General features: G+C 38.8%; 2 protein-coding genes across 3 annotated transcripts in view; both read right to left on the bottom strand.

Moving 5' to 3' along the window:
* Positions 1-982: 982 nt before the first annotated feature.
* Positions 983-10190, bottom strand: cfap36 (cilia and flagella associated protein 36). 2 transcript variants are annotated; one of them, XM_059359534.1, is made up of 11 exons: positions 9851-10190; positions 9319-9383; positions 9103-9204; positions 6945-7059; positions 6744-6831; positions 5522-5681; positions 4174-4276; positions 3856-4037; positions 3240-3398; positions 2797-2901; positions 983-2429 (listed from the first exon to the last, which is right to left on the bottom strand). In XM_059359534.1, the coding sequence occupies exons 1-11, from the start codon at positions 9954-9956 to the stop codon at positions 2346-2348; spliced, it is 1269 nt and encodes a 422-aa protein (XP_059215517.1). In that variant the 5' UTR covers positions 9957-10190; the 3' UTR covers positions 983-2345. The 2 variants fall into 2 exon arrangements, with proteins under 2 accessions (XP_059215517.1, XP_059215518.1); XM_059359535.1 differs by lacking the exon at positions 2797-2901.
* A 1645-nt stretch (positions 10191-11835) lies between these two features.
* LOC131993569 (inactive phospholipase D5-like) overlaps positions 11836-17618 on the bottom strand; it is a 49940-nt gene continuing 44157 nt past the window's right edge. Inside the window, exons 8-10 of the mRNA XM_059359533.1 lie at positions 17335-17500; positions 17158-17248; positions 11836-16195 (exon numbers count right to left, since the gene is read on the bottom strand). Coding sequence (XP_059215516.1) covers positions 15648-16195; positions 17158-17248; positions 17335-17500 — 805 coding nt within the window. The 3' untranslated portion in view covers positions 11836-15647. The remainder of the gene's footprint in view (positions 16196-17157; positions 17249-17334; positions 17501-17618) is intronic.

Genomic DNA, 17618 nt, shown 5'->3' with positions numbered 1-17618 from the left:
TTCAATCAAATATTTCAAACTGGACTCTCGCATCGATTACTGGAGTACTATTCTACAGCAAAGAAGCTGTATTTTTGACACTTTTTTTAAAGAAACGTATTAATGCAAAGTATTATGTACTCAGGAAAATGTTCCAAATACAAATGAGAACACATGGTTATAAATCCAAAACACAGAGGCCCTTAAGAAAAGATCAGTCTGAGGTCTGCTATATACAAACTGACCTCAATATACTGACTGTAGTTTTTATAAAAACAAAGTCTGGAGTCAAGCTCGTTTCTATAAAATGATTTATTAAACAGCATACATTAAATACTGCATTCCTCATAGAAAGCGATACACTGTTCTCTTGGCCCCTTAATCACATGACAATGTTCATCTTGACAATTTCCACAGCACTCTTCGACTAGTACGAGCTGCAACAGTGTTATCAGCTTAATGATGTAGCAGCTGACTCTTCCCTCTGGGAATGCTGACAACAAGAGAGTACACTTGTGCTAGCTAATGTTACCTTCACCTCAACCTCTCCCAAGTTGTTCACCAGCATTAATCCTTAGCTCATTTATAAAACTCAAGGCCAGTTGTGCCTTACATTGAGTTTGTTGTCAACAGAGAAACAAGCCCAGGAATGTGTCCAAGATCACTCCTTCAGCCAAAAGTCAGTGTTTTGCTTTAAACCAGAAATGAGTTATGAATCATGATTTTGCATCTTTACCAGCCAGTGTAGTCTTGCATAATAAATATTTAATACTGCACTGCATTGTGATATTTTTAGCAAGTAGTGTAAATGCTGTGAACACATTTATCATTGCAATGTGGGATTTTTTTGAGGGCATTATATAGTCCATACATTTTGTCACTCCAAAATGTCATTAAAGGTGCAATGTGTAAGACATAAAAAATGAATTGAAATGAGCATTATCAACAAAATAAGTAACGATTTTTACATAATATTTAAGATGTCTATATTTTGTTGCAGAGATATCTACAGAAGTTAGCATATCATACCACTTGTACCTTGAGAAGTGACAGTGAGTCACTGTAGTGTGCCCTCAGTCCAACATGAGAGGACAAAGATGTAGGTCATGTCTCCTATGGTCATAATCAATCCCAACCACCCACTCCTGACATAAAAAAGCAAAAAACAAAACAAAAAACTTGCTCAGCAGCAAAGGAAAAAAAGTTGTATTAAAAGAAGCAAAACATGAGTTAACAGTGGTGTAACTTTCCACTCCTAAAGACAGCTTGAGTAGAGACGAGATTTGATGCTGAACTTGCAACCCTTTTAGACTTGTAACTAGCATCTAACGATGGCTCTTTAGCGACACCAGGGTTTTCTCTACCATTATAAGGCTTTGGCGCAAGATATTTTAAGCACCACCTATGGTGAATGAATGTGAATCTTTTTGGGTGTTAATTTATTATCTGCACCACAATAGCCTGTAAAAACTTTCTGTCCACAGATATGGTGCTAATAATGTTCCAAAATTATGTGAAATCTTATGCTGAAAAATTTAACATTCTTGGGGGAGAGCCACCAAGCCCCCACCACATACATGCAGCTAAGTCTTCCACCAACCTTGGGAAAATGCTGGAAATGTATCTTTAGTGTAACTATTAATAGCAACACATAAGCAAACAATAACAAACTATCGACTGATGCGTCACATGAAATTGGCTCTGAGAGTTTCAGCAGTTTGTTTGGATTTAGTTTTTTCTTGCCCTGTTGTCAGCTTTTTTTTTTTTTTTACATAACTGTTAATTTTGATTATTAGGACTCAGTAGTAGACTGAATGAAAAATCATTGATCAGGTCACCATATTGTAACCACTCTATTATTGCAAGACTGGAAGTTTTAAAAAGTTTGCTACATTTTTGGGGACACTGAGTTTATGGTTTTATTATGCTTTTTCGAGCATGTAGCCAGGAATTCCACTTCTCCCCTTTAAAGTAAATGTTGTGCATTCAGTGGTGAATAAGGAGTGCTTTGGACACAGCCCAGGTGTGACTGATAATGTCTAGTAACATATTGCCTTACTGATCTCTGCATTTTTCAGTTTGCCTGAAATCTTCTGAACTTGCTCAAACACATGCTAGAATGTCTTCTTATAAGTGGAGACTGGTATATCCAAAATATAAAAGGAGATGTACCTTCTTTGTAGACAGCAATGAAAAGAACTTTGAATGAAGGAAGATCTGATACATTTTGTGTTTCTTTGGAAAAAACCCTGATCTGTGCTACACAAGGTGAATTATCTGGCTAAATGTGGCAGTGTGAAGGGAGCCATGTGTTTGATTAACAGAGTAAACAGATATAAATCAGCATATTGCAGTGGGAGGTGAAGTTATTTCTTGATCACTTCCTCTTTCAGCTTGTCAGCCAGATGTTTTCTCTTCTGTAGCTTTTTCTTCTCCTCAGCAGATATCTCCTGTGTAAAGGGCAGGCACCAGGGTTAGAAACTTTAGAGAAGATCAAAACAATCACAACCAGTGTCTTCAGACAAAACATTGAGGAAATAAAAAAAGCTGTGCGGAACACTACAATAATACAACCAAACACACGTTTACACAATAAGCTAAAAAAATTAATTGATAGCAGCTGGTATTGTAAATATGGCAATGCTAATCATTCTATTACTTTTCTGTGCTTGAAGGATGGAGAATTTTAGTTCAATTTGTGCGAGACAGAGTACGACAGAGACAGAGGTGACAGACCACAACACAGCAAAACCTCAGCAACACACTGGACATGTAAGACTACATGTGTACATCAGGCAGAGGCAGCTGATGGGTCACCTTCTGTTTGGAGGAGTTAGCAGCGTGTTGTGCTGGAGGAGGAGTAGGAGGAAGATGAGAAGGAGGGGTACAGGTCCCATTCCTCTGGGACTGACCCACTGCCTCCTGACAAGCCAGGCCATGTCAGATAGAGGCAGAGGGAAATGGAGACAATCTCAGTAAATAAATCAGAAGTATGATTTAAAGAAAATCAGGAGGAAAAATGTGTGTTAAAGAAAAGCAGGTGAAATAATAAGTGTAGTTTTGAAATTAAAAGATAAAAAAAGTAATGGATATACCATGATTACTGAAAGACACACCCAAAGCCACCCTTTAATTATCTGCAGCTGGTATTTACACTAACTTCCCGCAATAACTCTAATGGACCATACAAGGAAATAGTGAGAAGTTGATTCCGATCTCTTTGAGAATGGAGATTTAAGGAAGTAACAGGCTGTACTCACTGGTATGGTGGGGGTGATGGTGGTGGTGGGTGCCTCCTCCGGGGTTGTCACCTGCTTGGTTTTCTGCTGTTCTTTCTTCAGTGCATGCAGCTTGTCCCGCTGCTGACGCAGATATGCCGCCCTCTGCTGGAGCTGCTCCTGCTGAGATGCTGACAGCTCCTGCAGGGAGGTGAAGGAGGAGGTGAAACGGGAGGAATACCAGTACAATGCAAACCATGCACAAGCAAACGAGTCATAAACAATAACTTTAAAATGCTAATAATGATGAATGATTATTGATAATGAAAGGTAATAATGCTTGGATTTGGGAAACATATGTTCTTCAGTGTTGTAAATTTAATCATGATATTGCCTTTTTACATTGTGTATTCTAGAAACTCTTGTATTGAGTGATCTCTGCTGTTCAAACACCCAGATTCCTGTGCTATCCAGATTAAGTTTCTGTATTTGCTACAGCTTCTACCTGACCTAGTGTGTTCTCTAGGTGGGATAAACTCAACTAAATACTTAAGATAGGTCTTGTTGCTTTTAGACATTTTAATGAGGAAATGTTACATACTAGACCTTGTTTGTCACATAACCGTGCCACATTAAACAAGGGCCAGAGAAGACTCACAGTATATGGCTTAGAGAAGCCAGCCTCCCTGTGTGCCTCCTGCAGACACGTCTCTGCTGCAGTCTGGCTGCTGCTGCTCTGCTCCTTGGTACAAGGAGGGAGGCTGACTGATGGTTCCCCAGACTTTCCTGGAGCTCTCACTGCTGGAAGGACTCTGGACTCCACACCATTACTGCCACAATCTGCAAAAAACATATTTAAATCAGTTTTGGATTTGTTCAGGGATTTTCCCAATATTAAACATTAACCAGCTAAATGTGCTGGGGAGTTTAAGAGTTTAGAGTTGGTGGTGAAAAGCTTGTAGCTCTGCTGGGATACCTGGTGTGGGTTTAGAAGTGGAGCTGCTCTTAGCTGCACGTTTTGCATCTCCGCCTCCTGGGGCAGCCGTCTTGCTCTCTTTTGTGACAGGTTTGCCATTGACCTGGAGGTAAGGAGCCAAAGGCATTAATACATGCTGTACATATGACGCAAACACTGCTTTAAATTCAGCCCACTGTTACAACATGCCACAATATGGTCTCAATTGTTAGTCTCAAGTCCTCTTCAGTACAGTATATTTTGTTCATTTTGTAAATTATGGTCCCATCTAGAGTAAAGCAGATGACAGCAAAAATGCCAAACCCAAGGCTTCAAAACCCATTGGGTAACATCATGGTGGCTAGGCCCAGTTCTTTTATACAGTCTACAGTTTCACATCAAATTAATAGTGTGTTAGATGCAAGAAACACTTCCCAGTCAACTTTCAGTCTGGAAATGTTTTTTGTCTATTCATACTACACAAGCAAAGTAATTCACAGCCTCTAAAGCTACAAAGCGACTACATAATATACCTACTACGCAGGCTAGGAAACAGAAAAGATACTACCTTTCCCTCAGGATGCACTAATACATTGGTTTGGAATATCCTGCTCACACCGTCCCACACAGTGCAGCAGGCCCAATACTCCAACAGAAGGAACATTTGTCTTCTAACCAATTCACATATCTTCAGTTTTACATTTACCCACTCTTTGACTCTGTGTAAGCCTTTACAAATAGAGTTTAAATGGTATAAATGCATCCTTAGGTTAGGCCGTAAACTGTGGCGTTTGTATTGTAATGTCACTGATCAAAATGTTACAACACGGATAATTCAGTTACCAGAGTGTTTCCATTCACTAGTGGGGTGTGGTGACCATTAGTGTGGCTGCTGTCACCTCTTCCCTCAGCTTTGGTCTTAGCATGGAATAAATAGCACATTAGAGACAGTGTTGCGTTATAAAGGAGAGATCGGAGAGGCCATTTTACCTTGAAGGTGAAAGGGATGTTATCAATAACCTTTAAAGTCCCCCTCCAGATATGTTTAAAAATATGTGAAAAATATAATATCTCACATAAAAAGTAAAGGCAAAAAACTTTGAGAACAGGCAGGGAACACATCTACTCTTTCTCCCTCATTGAGAAATTCTGGAACTGGCCTCCGCCAAACACCGTGTTTGCTCCAGGGGGACAGACATTACAAGACATAAACATAAGAAAAACATATCTTTGAATGGAGGGGGACTTTAAAGCATTGGTAGCATCGGGCACCACACACAAAAAGTATGAGTTGTGAGAAAATTGATGGGAGATAAAAGTCCAACAAAGCTACAGGTTTTATTTGGCTTTAAAGCTCATGATGCCTCACCTTGGCAGAGTTGCTTTGTTGGCTGGGAACAGAGATGGTATTCTGGGCTTCGCTGCTTTCTGTCATTGGCTTATCAGAGCAGCTGCTGGAGGTGGAGCCAACGTCTTCCTCTAATAGCAGCCTCCTGGCCATTTCCTCGTCATACTCCTCTTTTGACTTTCTGAGGACAGAGTAGCGAGAGAGAAAAACAATGTTACATTTTATCCAGGGCCAATTGTCTATATTTTAACTATGCATAAATTACCCCAAACAGAAGTCATTTTTCTTGCAAAGCCTCAAATGCTACAGAGCATTTTAAGAAGCCCAGGCGTGATCACAGCTTAGTTAATCTAATCTAATCTAATTTCAAGTTTATTTAATTAATCAAAAGTTAAGCAGGTTCTATTGTCCATTTAGTCTTTGGCCAACAGCACAAATGGGCTAGAAGCTAGAATAAAACAGCAAGGTCATGTGATGACCATGCTCTGCCCTCGTTTGCTCACAGGCACCACCATGGCACCACACAAACAGATCCTTTAATTTGATTTATTTAACAACTTAAATTGCCTTAGCTGAGACTTCCTGGAAGTATTTACTAATAGTGCAGATATAGAGAGATGCAGGCGAGCAAGAGAAAGATGATGTATTATTAAGTTTTGCCCACAAAAAAGCTGAACAAAATCAGCATCATGCATATTTTATAAAACTGATAACATAACATAAAAAAAAGGTTACGCTAAAAATAAAAGTGAGAAAAGCATTGCCACAAATCACGTTGTTTATTTTGCATTTTCTATTTTACAAAAGGAAGCATGTATTGTCAGAATATGTATCTTAGAAGTCAATGAGGAACCACGAAAAGAATATTGGAGTAAACTTTTAGTATCTTCCTGAAGTCTGTCCAAATTGATCAGATCATACTAAACTTAACTGAAAAAAGTTGTGATCTGAATGAGAGGAAATGCACACTAATGCAGCACAGATAAGCAGCCAAGGTATCCTGGTAAGACAAAGGGGATAAAAATACTGTTTCTCTTAGTTGCTTGTTTAGTGTCAATCCTTCCAGCCTAAATTAGCTGGATCCTAAGGAGCTTAACTGCAGTTGCATTAGACTCAGTGTGTTCTACTTGGCCAGGCTTCCACAAGTAAAATCCCATTAGAGAGCGGGAGCTTCTAGACACCTGGGCACATATGGGCAATTGACGCTAACAAAAGAAATACAGTGAAAGAACAGGTGACTTACTTGAGAACTTCTTGCAAGATTTTCATCTCTTGATCCTCTAGCTCTGTCATCACATCCACACCATCAGTGAGGCATTCTGGGAGGGCCCCTACACACACAGCATGCATGTTACTTACAGCTACTGTTTAGTAGTGTGTCAGTGATGTTTTCCTCTTTGTGAGTGTGTATGTGGGTGTCTGTATGTGTGTTAATACAACCTACCGTTCCTTTCTTTAATGACCCTGAGAGCTTGAAGCTGCAGCTCCATGTTCTTCTGAACCATCAGTGAGCGAAACATCTGGAAGTCGTCTGTAGCTAGAACTGGCTGAAACACCGACTGAAAAACAAATATACAGCCATATATATATATATATATATATATGTGTGTGTGTGTGTGTGTACATTAATAATTAATACAGTACATGGGAGTGCTGATATTCTCTTTGATGCCAGTCACCATGGCAAGTTAAAGATCAGTAAATTTAAATATTTGATATTATTCTGGTATCAAACCTATCTAGAAAGCTAAATCTTGCTCTTGCATTGCAGGTCTTCTCAAGATGACTGTGGTCTAAGGAATATTTTATAGAAAAACTAATCAGATATTGACACATTCAAAAACTCTGGCAGCCATTTGACTTCCAATGAATTGGAAAATTACAATCTTTTTGTTCAGTATTTAAGACATGTTTTCCATTGAGGTGTTTTTTTTCCCAAGATTATTCTTGCCCTATGCCAGGACAGGATGTACAGTCCTGTTAGCATGGTAGACACTCAATTCAAGCCCCTACACAAATTAAGCAATGTTTGCAAACAGAGGGGTTCTTAGGCCTAATCTTTCAAATGTGCTTCCTGTCTATATCCAAAGGTCTATGGCCCATTTAGGCTAATGCTGGACAAGTGACCAACTTTAATACAAGATCAGTGTTCTTAGTTCAACTGGGTCACTGGGTTCTCAGTCTCCATGCTCATCTCTGTCTATTCCATGGTATTTCCCTTCTACCTTTAGCATTACAGTATTACAGCAAAATTACTAATATCTTGTATGTTGTGTATTGAGGTGTGTTTTCAAATTGAAAATCAGAGTATCACCTGTAAACCAGTGAATTCTCTCAGTCTTTGTTTTTGTGTGTAGATGCATCATTGTATGTGCTCTTAAACAAATAAATTAAACTATTAAATACAGTACAGGAGATCCCCTCTGCATATTGCAAACTGAAAGTTCTGCTGCTGTTAATCTTTGTTTTGGAAGAATCTGACCTTCTTTGCAGACATTAACCATTTATCTCAGTTGTAATCAATGGGATCCAAATCTCCTGAGGATTTTGATGAAGTCCAGATCTGCATCTCTGCCAATTTGGCACAGACACATCACACCCATTGATCAGTCCCAAGAAAAATCTGACAATAGATTTTATAAATTTTAGACTTGTCCACATATCATCTTAAAATGATCAATTTAGAATAACACAATTTTAAAACCTTGTGTTAATTGGACACTTTTGTCAAAAGCTATGCCCACCCTTGCTTTTATCCATGGCACCATCATTTAATATTGCATAGTAATGTCGCATTTGAACCCCCAGTCTTTTACAAGGCATGTATGCTTTAAAAACTTGCTACACAAGAGCAGACACCCAAAAACAGACATTAGTAGGCCACTGGGCACCAGCAGCAGGCTTTACAATTTTCAAAGGGGAAGGAGACCACTTGTGTGCTTCTTAACATATCGTTTACTTTCCAACCTTTGTGCCACCTTTTCAGAGACTCACCAAGTACAAGTAGAGGGGTACATTTTCAGACCTGTCCCATATGTTGGGATGTTCTCTGGTTCTTAACAAGGCAGTTTCCAAAACTGCAAGTGAGTTAGCAACCTTTTCATGAAAGTACTAACAGCTGATATTTTTCCCATTGACTAAACAAAAGGGTTTCAATGGTTGAGCATAAATACTCAGAAAAAGGCATATTAGAAATTGATGTGGCATCATCAAACCATGCAAACCAATCAGAAGAATGAAGAAAAGGCAGATGCTTCATGATTTAACAAATGCATAGATATGGTGGAGGTATGCACGCTTTGCATAATATACATTAAGTATACTGTTTGTAACAACCTTCAGCCTGGCAAAGTTCTGGCACTTAAATAGGACAGATCTGAATGTAGGATAAATACATAAATGTGGTTGTAGATTATAGATCATAAACTGGATTCTCATTTTGCTGATTAATCTGCCTTAAAGGCGGAGACAGGGACCAGTTATGTTTGGCAGCAGTAACAAAGCAGCATTACTGGGGTTATGTAAGCAAATCCCATCCTTGATTCTCCATCCAGGTTAACTGGCAGGCTGACAGCGGTGTGCGAGCAGGGAGCTTAACGTACCTGCAGTGTTTTGGACTTGGCAAAAGGAGAGGTGCATGCATCCAAAAACTGCTGCTCGTTGATGCCAACCTCCTGCATGTAATTCTCCAACAGCTTCTCCACCTACAAAGCAAAACAGCTTACATCAGTCCGGTTTGATGAGTTAGCAATATAAAGCCATTAATGAGTAATGTTGATGAGCCAATATGAAACATCTGGACCAAAGACTGTACTCACCAATTTCTTATACTGCTGGTGGATCTCTGTGTATGATAACTTATTCTCATCTTCATCATCAAAAACTAAGAACAGGGGCAAATTAATAACACATAATTAGTAGTTATTCAACGTTTATACAGTGTATATTTGAAAAAAAAAACTTCATAAACTATCTTGATATGTTTTGTAGCCTAAATTGCCCAAAGTCAATATACATTACCTTTTTCGGTAGCATAAGCTTCTACTTGCTAGCTTGCCTACGTTATCTTTCTTGAGTTGACTTGCTACCTTTGCTACTCTTGCTACCTGTGTTCTCCTTTGTGGCTTCACGTTGAGGTTAACGTTTTGAAAGCCTGATTAAAGCACATTAAAGACGTGTATCATTAAACTGCAGAGTTATCACAAGGTATAACATTCAATAGCTCCTGAGTATGTCAACAAAAACCACGCAGTCACAAGTTAGCGTTAGCTTAGCCACCGCGCTAACAGCACCAGAGGCTTTGCTGTGTAGCCACAGGCTAATTAAACACGACGGATAACTTGGTTTTACCTGTGCATTTGTTTTCCATAAAGTCCGTGACAGGAATGACCCACTCGGGACTCCCCAGGTAGCCAACGATGCTCTCCACCACCCATTCACTGTCATCCTCAGCCATGTTGGCTGCCGCTGGGAAACAACAACAACACCAGCGCAGCGATGTCCGTCAGGTCGGCGCGCCCTGCTCCGCTACAGCACGAATATACACAATCCGAACTGATGAAAACAGACATCTGGTTTACTCTACTCCATATAACAGTCCTCCATTGAGTGTCACAGCGGCTGTCTGGCCTTCTTCTTGACGGGACGGGACGGTCTCCGGGAGGAAAAGCGCACTCATGAATCTGCAGCCCACAGTGGTGACGCCAAATCGGTTGCTAAGGTAACCGTTACGTCAGAACGCTGCTGCTCGAGTCCAGACAGGTAGGCCACGAGCTGCAGGTAACTGCTGCTGTGTACCACATTTTGCTGTGTAGTAGGAGTTTTAGATTATTTAATTAGACTAATAAAACAGGATAATGACCTCAGTGTAGAAACACAGTGTGTGTGTGTGTGTGTGTGTGTGTGTGTGTGTGTGTGTATCGTCACCCTGTTAAAATAATCGCCTAACTCATTTTTTCAAGTTTTGCAGGAAACACAAAAAACTTCACCAAAAGTGTAACATATGACATTTATTGATCATTGGCATAGTAATAACACTCTGTATAAATTGTGTAAGTTAAGAGAAATAAATGACTTAGGCAATTTTTTTGAACATGCCTTTGTGACCTAAGCAAGATATGGTAAAACTTTATTTTGAAGGTGTCTACATAAGAGTCACACAAGCCTGTCAGGAACATGACATGACAAGTATCATGAGCATTAATGTTACTTCAAAGTCTCATTAATGTTCATGACGCATCCCATGTCATGTTTATGACACGCTCATGCCACTGTAGACACCTTCAAAATAAAGTGTTACCATATCTTGCTTAAGTCACAAAGGCATGTTCAAATCCACGTAAGTCACACACTTGACATAGGCCATTATCTTAAAGGGGTAAAATCACATGATCTGATCAACTGAGGACGTAGGCGATTTTACCATAGGTGGCTGGCGTCATGAGGAGATGATTTAGGCAACAACAAAAAAACAATTTTGACAAAAAATGACTTAGGCGATTATTTTAACAGTGTGACGATATATATATTCACATTCAAGGTGGAATAAGAGCAAACATATGTACTAAAATATAGATACAGATTAAGACAAGTAATTCTGTCAAAAACCCTAACCCTAACCCAAAAAAAGTAGTTTAAATAGAAAATATAAAGGATAGAAAAAGTCAATATACAAAAATATTTAAAAATATAAACAGTAACAATATGTAAAAATATGATCCTTTACTTAAGTAAAAGTATTAATGCCACATTAAAATACTAATTCATAGGGAAAAGTAGGTCAGCTAATTATAATCAGGAAAATGTGCAAATGTGTAATGTAAAATATCTATTTTTCCAATAGCCAATGTAACATATCATTAAATTATATTTTTGCACAACATTTTTTTTACTATGCATTATATTTTATAAACTCTTGATGATTACTATGTAAAAAAACCCATCATATTTTTAGTTACATTCCACTACTGATCAATAATGCAAATGCACATATGTCACAGCTGTAACATGTTGCCTGCCTGCAAGTTTATGAATTCTGTATTTTATGGGTGGAATTAAACAAAGGATTCAAAATGTACGTGCCGCTTACAGTGAATTGGGTTCTGGTAAAAATAATTGGTTATTATTCTGTCTGCAGTCAGTGAATATGTCCCTGCTGTAACCTGAATACTCCTCTGCTGAGCCATTCAGACTACACATATACAGCCTGACTGACAGCCACAGTGCAGTGATGTACTGAGGATTAACTTCTGAGGTAAGCCACCCTGCTTTAATTAACAGCCTTTGTGTTAAGGGAACACAAGTCACTTAAGCACAAACACACCCACACAAACAAATTCAAAAACCAAAGATTTTTTTTTATTAAGAGTAAAAACGTAGCGATCATATAATTCAGTAGTGTGCATTAACAAGAGTATTCAATAAATATACATTCCTTGTGTATTTTTAAAGGTATTTAAGCTTTCAATATTATCATTATCTCTATAAAGGCTCATAGCTACTGTGCACAGTTCATAAAGGCAGGGCATGCAAGCAGCAGTCATGCCAAAACAATTCAATAGATATAAAGGTAGGCGACATTAAAAAGCTTTTACAGTGAGCATTTAAATTGAACCAGTCAGTAACAGTGCTTCAGTCTGTTTAATGTTACAGCTACATCAAACCCACCTCCCCTTCTGCCTCTTTTTGCTCAATTTTTTAAATCTCACTGGAGGACTAGACAGACAGACAGACAGGTGATACAGAAACATTTCTTTTGTTTGCTTTGTTATTTTTGCTTGGGTTTGTAATTTGCATGTAGCAGATTGTAAACGTTTGCTGATTTCAAACCTTGGCATATGTTCCAGAGCAACAATAAGTCTGAAAATATGCCATTGAAGGTCCTGGTCCCTGCTTACGGCAAAATGCTCACTGTTTTTAACTATAAAAATAGTTTGAAAACAAATAAACAAGTAATATACACAAAGACTTGGTACAGGGTGCATTAGTAGCATTCCTGCCCCCAGTGTAACAATCATAGATAGAAATAGCAGCGTAAAGTACTGAATCTGACTCCAGACCAGCTGTCAGATCACAAGCAATACAGTGTGTCGACGCAGTGCTTCGCAAGAAAATATGTAGACATTATTATTGAGATCTTCAGGTTCTACTCACTCTGTATGGAGAAACAAATGATTGTGTTTGCTTCATATAAGTGTTAGTGTGATATACGAGGATGAATTGTGTCTTGCACTGAAAGAGAGAATACATACAGCAGCATGAGAAAGTCATTTTTTTGTTTTGTGCATGTCATTTTAAACATGGACTGTTATAACCCTGATTCCAAAAAAAAGTTGGGATATTGTCTAAAACGTAAACCAAACAGAATGTGATAATTTTCAAAATCTTTGTGACATATAATCAATAAAAACTGTAGAAAGACAATACGTATCTAATGTTCAAAATGATAAAACTTTTGTTTTTACATATACACTCTGAATTCTGAATTTGATCCATTCTGTTTTTATTTACGTTTTACACATTGTACCAATTTCTTTGGAATCAGGGTAGTAAATTAATTACTAATAATCACATTGCTATTGATTTACACTTTATTTAATGTTAACTTCTCTTACTATACTGTGAGTACAATATATGTTGTCTTCTGATCACCTCATACCAAAACAGTAGCTATGAACATAATTTAAGTTCAAACTTTGGCAGGAAAATCACTTGCATTCCCATGTTGCTGACTTTTATACATTTTATTAGAATTGGCATATAAACAGTAGTTGTTACGATGTATTTTAAAAAAGACTGTTTTTATAAAGCATCATATTGTAGCAAGTAAGAAGAAATGCTCTTTCTCAGGACATCCTCTAGATGGCAGAAGTTATCCATCATGACCAGATTATTGTCAAGTGCTATGTTTTTGACTGACAAATGTTTGATTTTTCCACTGATATTAGTGGGTCAGCTACATGTTTCCTGACTGTACATCATAGGGAGCATATCATGAATTACTTTATGACCAAATTTTACAACATTTGACTTCCTGTTTATAATTAATTCTGGTTACAACTGAAGCCTCTATGCATTCTGACTGCAACAATGGTAGAATTAAAGTATGCAATCTGTCTTCCTGCCAAGTAAATGCAGACAAAACCCTAATTATACCTGTGCTGCTTTCACATTAAAGCACTGACCATATTGTTGATATAGGACTTTGCTATGTAGTTCTCTCTGGAAATGTTTTCCTGTTACCTTGATTAATGGCTTTGGAAGTAACAAAATGTCCCCACATTATAAACTCACAGGCATTGTTGCACAAAGTTGCACTCACAGCAAAGTGTGTGTAAAGGTCATGCAATCATTCAAGATGCAAATGAAGGTCGCTACAAGCTTTCAGTCAACAGTAAATTAGTCGTTCTTTACTAAAATTCGTATATATATATATATTTTTTTACCTCCACATGGTAAACGTAGTATATATTCAGTCACAGGCAAGACATTACAGGCAACAATGTCCTTGAGGTTAAACTGCAGTAGCTGCAACTGTCAAGCTCTGTTAAAAATTCATTGTATTGATTTGGCTGACAGCACAGACCCTCTGGCCCCTGTGTCTTACAGCTCCTTTAGTTTTTGTTCAATAAGTCACAACATTGCATTCGGAAGAAATGTTATAGATAACCATTCAATTCGTCTTCTTTAGCTGGAATGATTTTCTATAAGGAGCCGATGAGATCAATCGCCCCTCATCCTCCTGGGAAGAATACCTGCCTTCCACTTAAACTAATGAAGGCTGTAGATTTTCAATGGAAAACTTCACACCTTAGGGTACAAATGGTGTCATGTAATAAACACAGCAGAACAAGAGCATCTTCTAATTCAATTATGACCTCCACCAAATAAAACATTGTGATATACAACGTCCTGCTGTGGAGAGATATATGATGCATCAGATCCTGGATTATGTAACCGCTGTCTAAAGAGTGTTTCTGCCATTGAGATGAAATCATGGTGGACATGATTTGATGAGTCCCTTTAGTGCTCTTCAGCTTTGGGTCAGCACTCAATATGAATTCCTTCCATTATAGGACTAATGGGAATGTTCATCAATGAAATTAAATCGAAATATTTGACTTCTTAGCACAAACATTTCCCTTGAGAGGAATCTGTGTTTACATGTACACAAAAGGTTGTCTGTTTCTGTTAATGTCATTCAACATTAGAGTTAATTAACAGTTTTTTAAATTGTTGTTTTTGGCCTGATTTGGTCAGGGTTGAATATCAGAAGTTTTCAGTGGTAATATATAATCTTTCAGTAATTAGCTGGAGCCGCACATTAACTATTTACAAGAGGCCAAAGTATTGTGTACAAGTCTGAGTGCAGTACTCAGTGTCCACAGACCTCTGCCATGCCCTCTTGCAATGTTAACGAAAGTGAAAAATAATTCCTGTGTCTGCCTGTCGATTCTGATCCATTTTAGAATTGAATGAGTTCTCCCTTGGCCCATGTTCCGTCCTTCCACCAAGTTTCATAAAAATTGGGCAAGTAGTTTTTCCACAATCTTGCTGACAAACAGACAAACAAACCAAACTGAATACATGACCTCCTTGGTGGAGGCGTTAAGAGATCCACAGCATGTAAAGCCGTGGAGTAAATCTTCCACTACTTTGGGGTGTATCTTTATGCTAAACGTAGCTAGTGTAGCTACACGTGCTTCCATCTCTGCATAGGCATGCAGGCGTCATTCCCCCTTTTAAAGGGTGATAAATTATGACTGCCACACACAGCTAAAGTGACATACAATAATGAGGCAATCAATAAGATTTAATCTGTTTCCTTTGCTTGATAGATGTCAACAAGGAGAGAAAAAAGATTAAATAAGTAAGGTTGTAAGTTAATATTTCAGTATATTAAGAACGGTTTCTTCTTTACCAAATGTTTTGGTTTCAGTATTAAAAAATCCATCAAAAGTGCCAAACTGCAGTTGACTTTCCTTCCTGAGTTCTTCTGTGAACATGATCAAGTCCTGCAAACCAGATATTACTTAAATCTTCAATGTTTTCTTTAAAATAACAATAAAATGCTACAAAGAGCCAGTGTTTCCAGTCCATTGTAACTGGCAGAGAGCAGTTCTCATCATTTAGTTATGAACCTCTGTGGTCACAGGGACCCGTTGAAGGTCTCTCTGCTGCCGCTGCTCTCAGCTGACTGACTGGGTGGATCCATTGGATTGTCATGGTAATTATCTTTGATTTGTACCTGTCTGTTGTCAATGTGACTCATTCTGACTCGTCCCCTCTCTTGATAACCGTCTATTATTGGCACCAATCCACTGGCCTTGCCTTGGTGATTAATTTTGCTGAGTCTGTCTTCATGGTGCTTTGTCTTAACTCCCTTTTCATCATCTTTGTGACTGTGTCTCATTGGTGCAGGTCCGTTATCGTGCTGGCCTGCTCTAATAGGCACTGGTCCGTTGTCTATGTGGCTGGTTTTGACTGGCACCAGCCTGTTGATCTGGTGCTTGTTGCAGACGGGGATCTTATTGGCCTGCAGCGAGCGGGTGTAGCGTGAAAACCAGTCCCTCTCAAATGCAGCCCGGAGCTGCTCCACCACTGTAGAGTTCCTCTCCTCGACCCCCTCTGGCTGACTGATCACGAGGCCTGCACCTGCATTAAAGGTAAACTCATTCCCCACCCAGTCAAGGTTACCTGTCAGAGGAAGAAACAGGTAAGTCCTCAAAGTTTTGTGTAAAAAAGCCCCCACACAAATAAGACAAAAACACCACGCCAAGATGACCAAATAACAATTTTTTGACACTGTATCCAGTGGATATATATAATAAATCGAGGACCTTTCTTCCCTGTTTTTAACTTTCTGGAAGTACATTGTTGACCATTTTGAGAAATACTTTCCTTTCTTTCTGAGAGTGAAAATGATGAGAAGACCGATACCACTGTCATGTCTGCGTGTTAAGTACAGAGCTGGAGCCAGGAGGTGATTAGCTTAGCTCAGCAAAAAGTCTGTAAGCAAGGGGAAACCGCTAGCCTGGCTCTTTTTCAAAATTCAATCACATAAATATCAGTACCTCTAAAGTTCAACAATTAATACCATAGACTGTTTACAACATGAAGTAGTCTCAGTGATGTCTCCTATACATTTGGCTACTCCTAGCTAATCCATAATGGTTAAGCCCTCACTTGTAGGGCTGTGATCAATGGTTAAATTTGACCACTTCTACCACTCCCAGTGATACCGGGATAAGTTTCCCTTAATTGCAATCGGTCACCACAGTTAAATTTCAGCCTACATGCATGCTTTGTTTTAGTCTAACATTGTTGCAAAGAGAATTCTCAAATAACCTCCAAGCCGTCACCTCTTCTTTCACCTTTCAAAATAGAGTTATTGTTTTAGTTTTTACAAAAACAGTTGTGGTATTTTGCTATCAGCAACTCATTTTCTGGTATTGTGATATCTGAGTTGTCATAAATGTGGCCATTTGTACAACTGATGCTTCATTTTTCAGCCCTGGAGGTTGTAGATTGATTAATATGTTGACTGATTAATCCGTACAGAAAACAAGGATGTAAAAGCCACAATTTGTGGTTGAGATCTGCACGAGGTCAGCAGAAGCATGTAGGACAGAGTCATGAAGTCTAGTCGATGAGCTCACCTAAATAAATGGCTCTGTCTGTCACCATAAACCTGTTGTGGTTTATCCCCTGGAGACTGCCATCCCGCTGCACTCTGGGGTTGAAGAACTTCTACACACACACAAACACACGCGCAGTGAGCATTGATAAAGCATATCTGTAGAGTTGAAAATAGTATGTGATGGCTGTGTACTTACAGCTTCCAGTGAGCAGTTGGCCTGCTCCATGCACAGACTCTTCAGAGACCAGATGAAGTTGAAAGTAAGTGGATGAGTCTTTTCCCAGCAACTTATCAGCAGACGGACCCGGACCTTCCTCAGGATCAGAGCCTCCCGGATAAGACCGTCGATACGGGACCAGTACCTTGGCACAGATACAAACACACAGACAAATCACGCAGGGTTTAATCACATGAACCGCAAAGCTCCCAAGCTTTTGAAGATAAATGCCTGTCTAAAGATATTTAAAAAGGAGACCAACG

Source organism: Centropristis striata, chromosome 20, assembly GCF_030273125.1.
Source record: "Centropristis striata isolate RG_2023a ecotype Rhode Island chromosome 20, C.striata_1.0, whole genome shotgun sequence".
Taxonomy (NCBI): domain Eukaryota; kingdom Metazoa; phylum Chordata; class Actinopteri; order Perciformes; family Serranidae; genus Centropristis; species Centropristis striata.
This window is presented reverse-complemented; position numbering and strand designations above follow the sequence as displayed.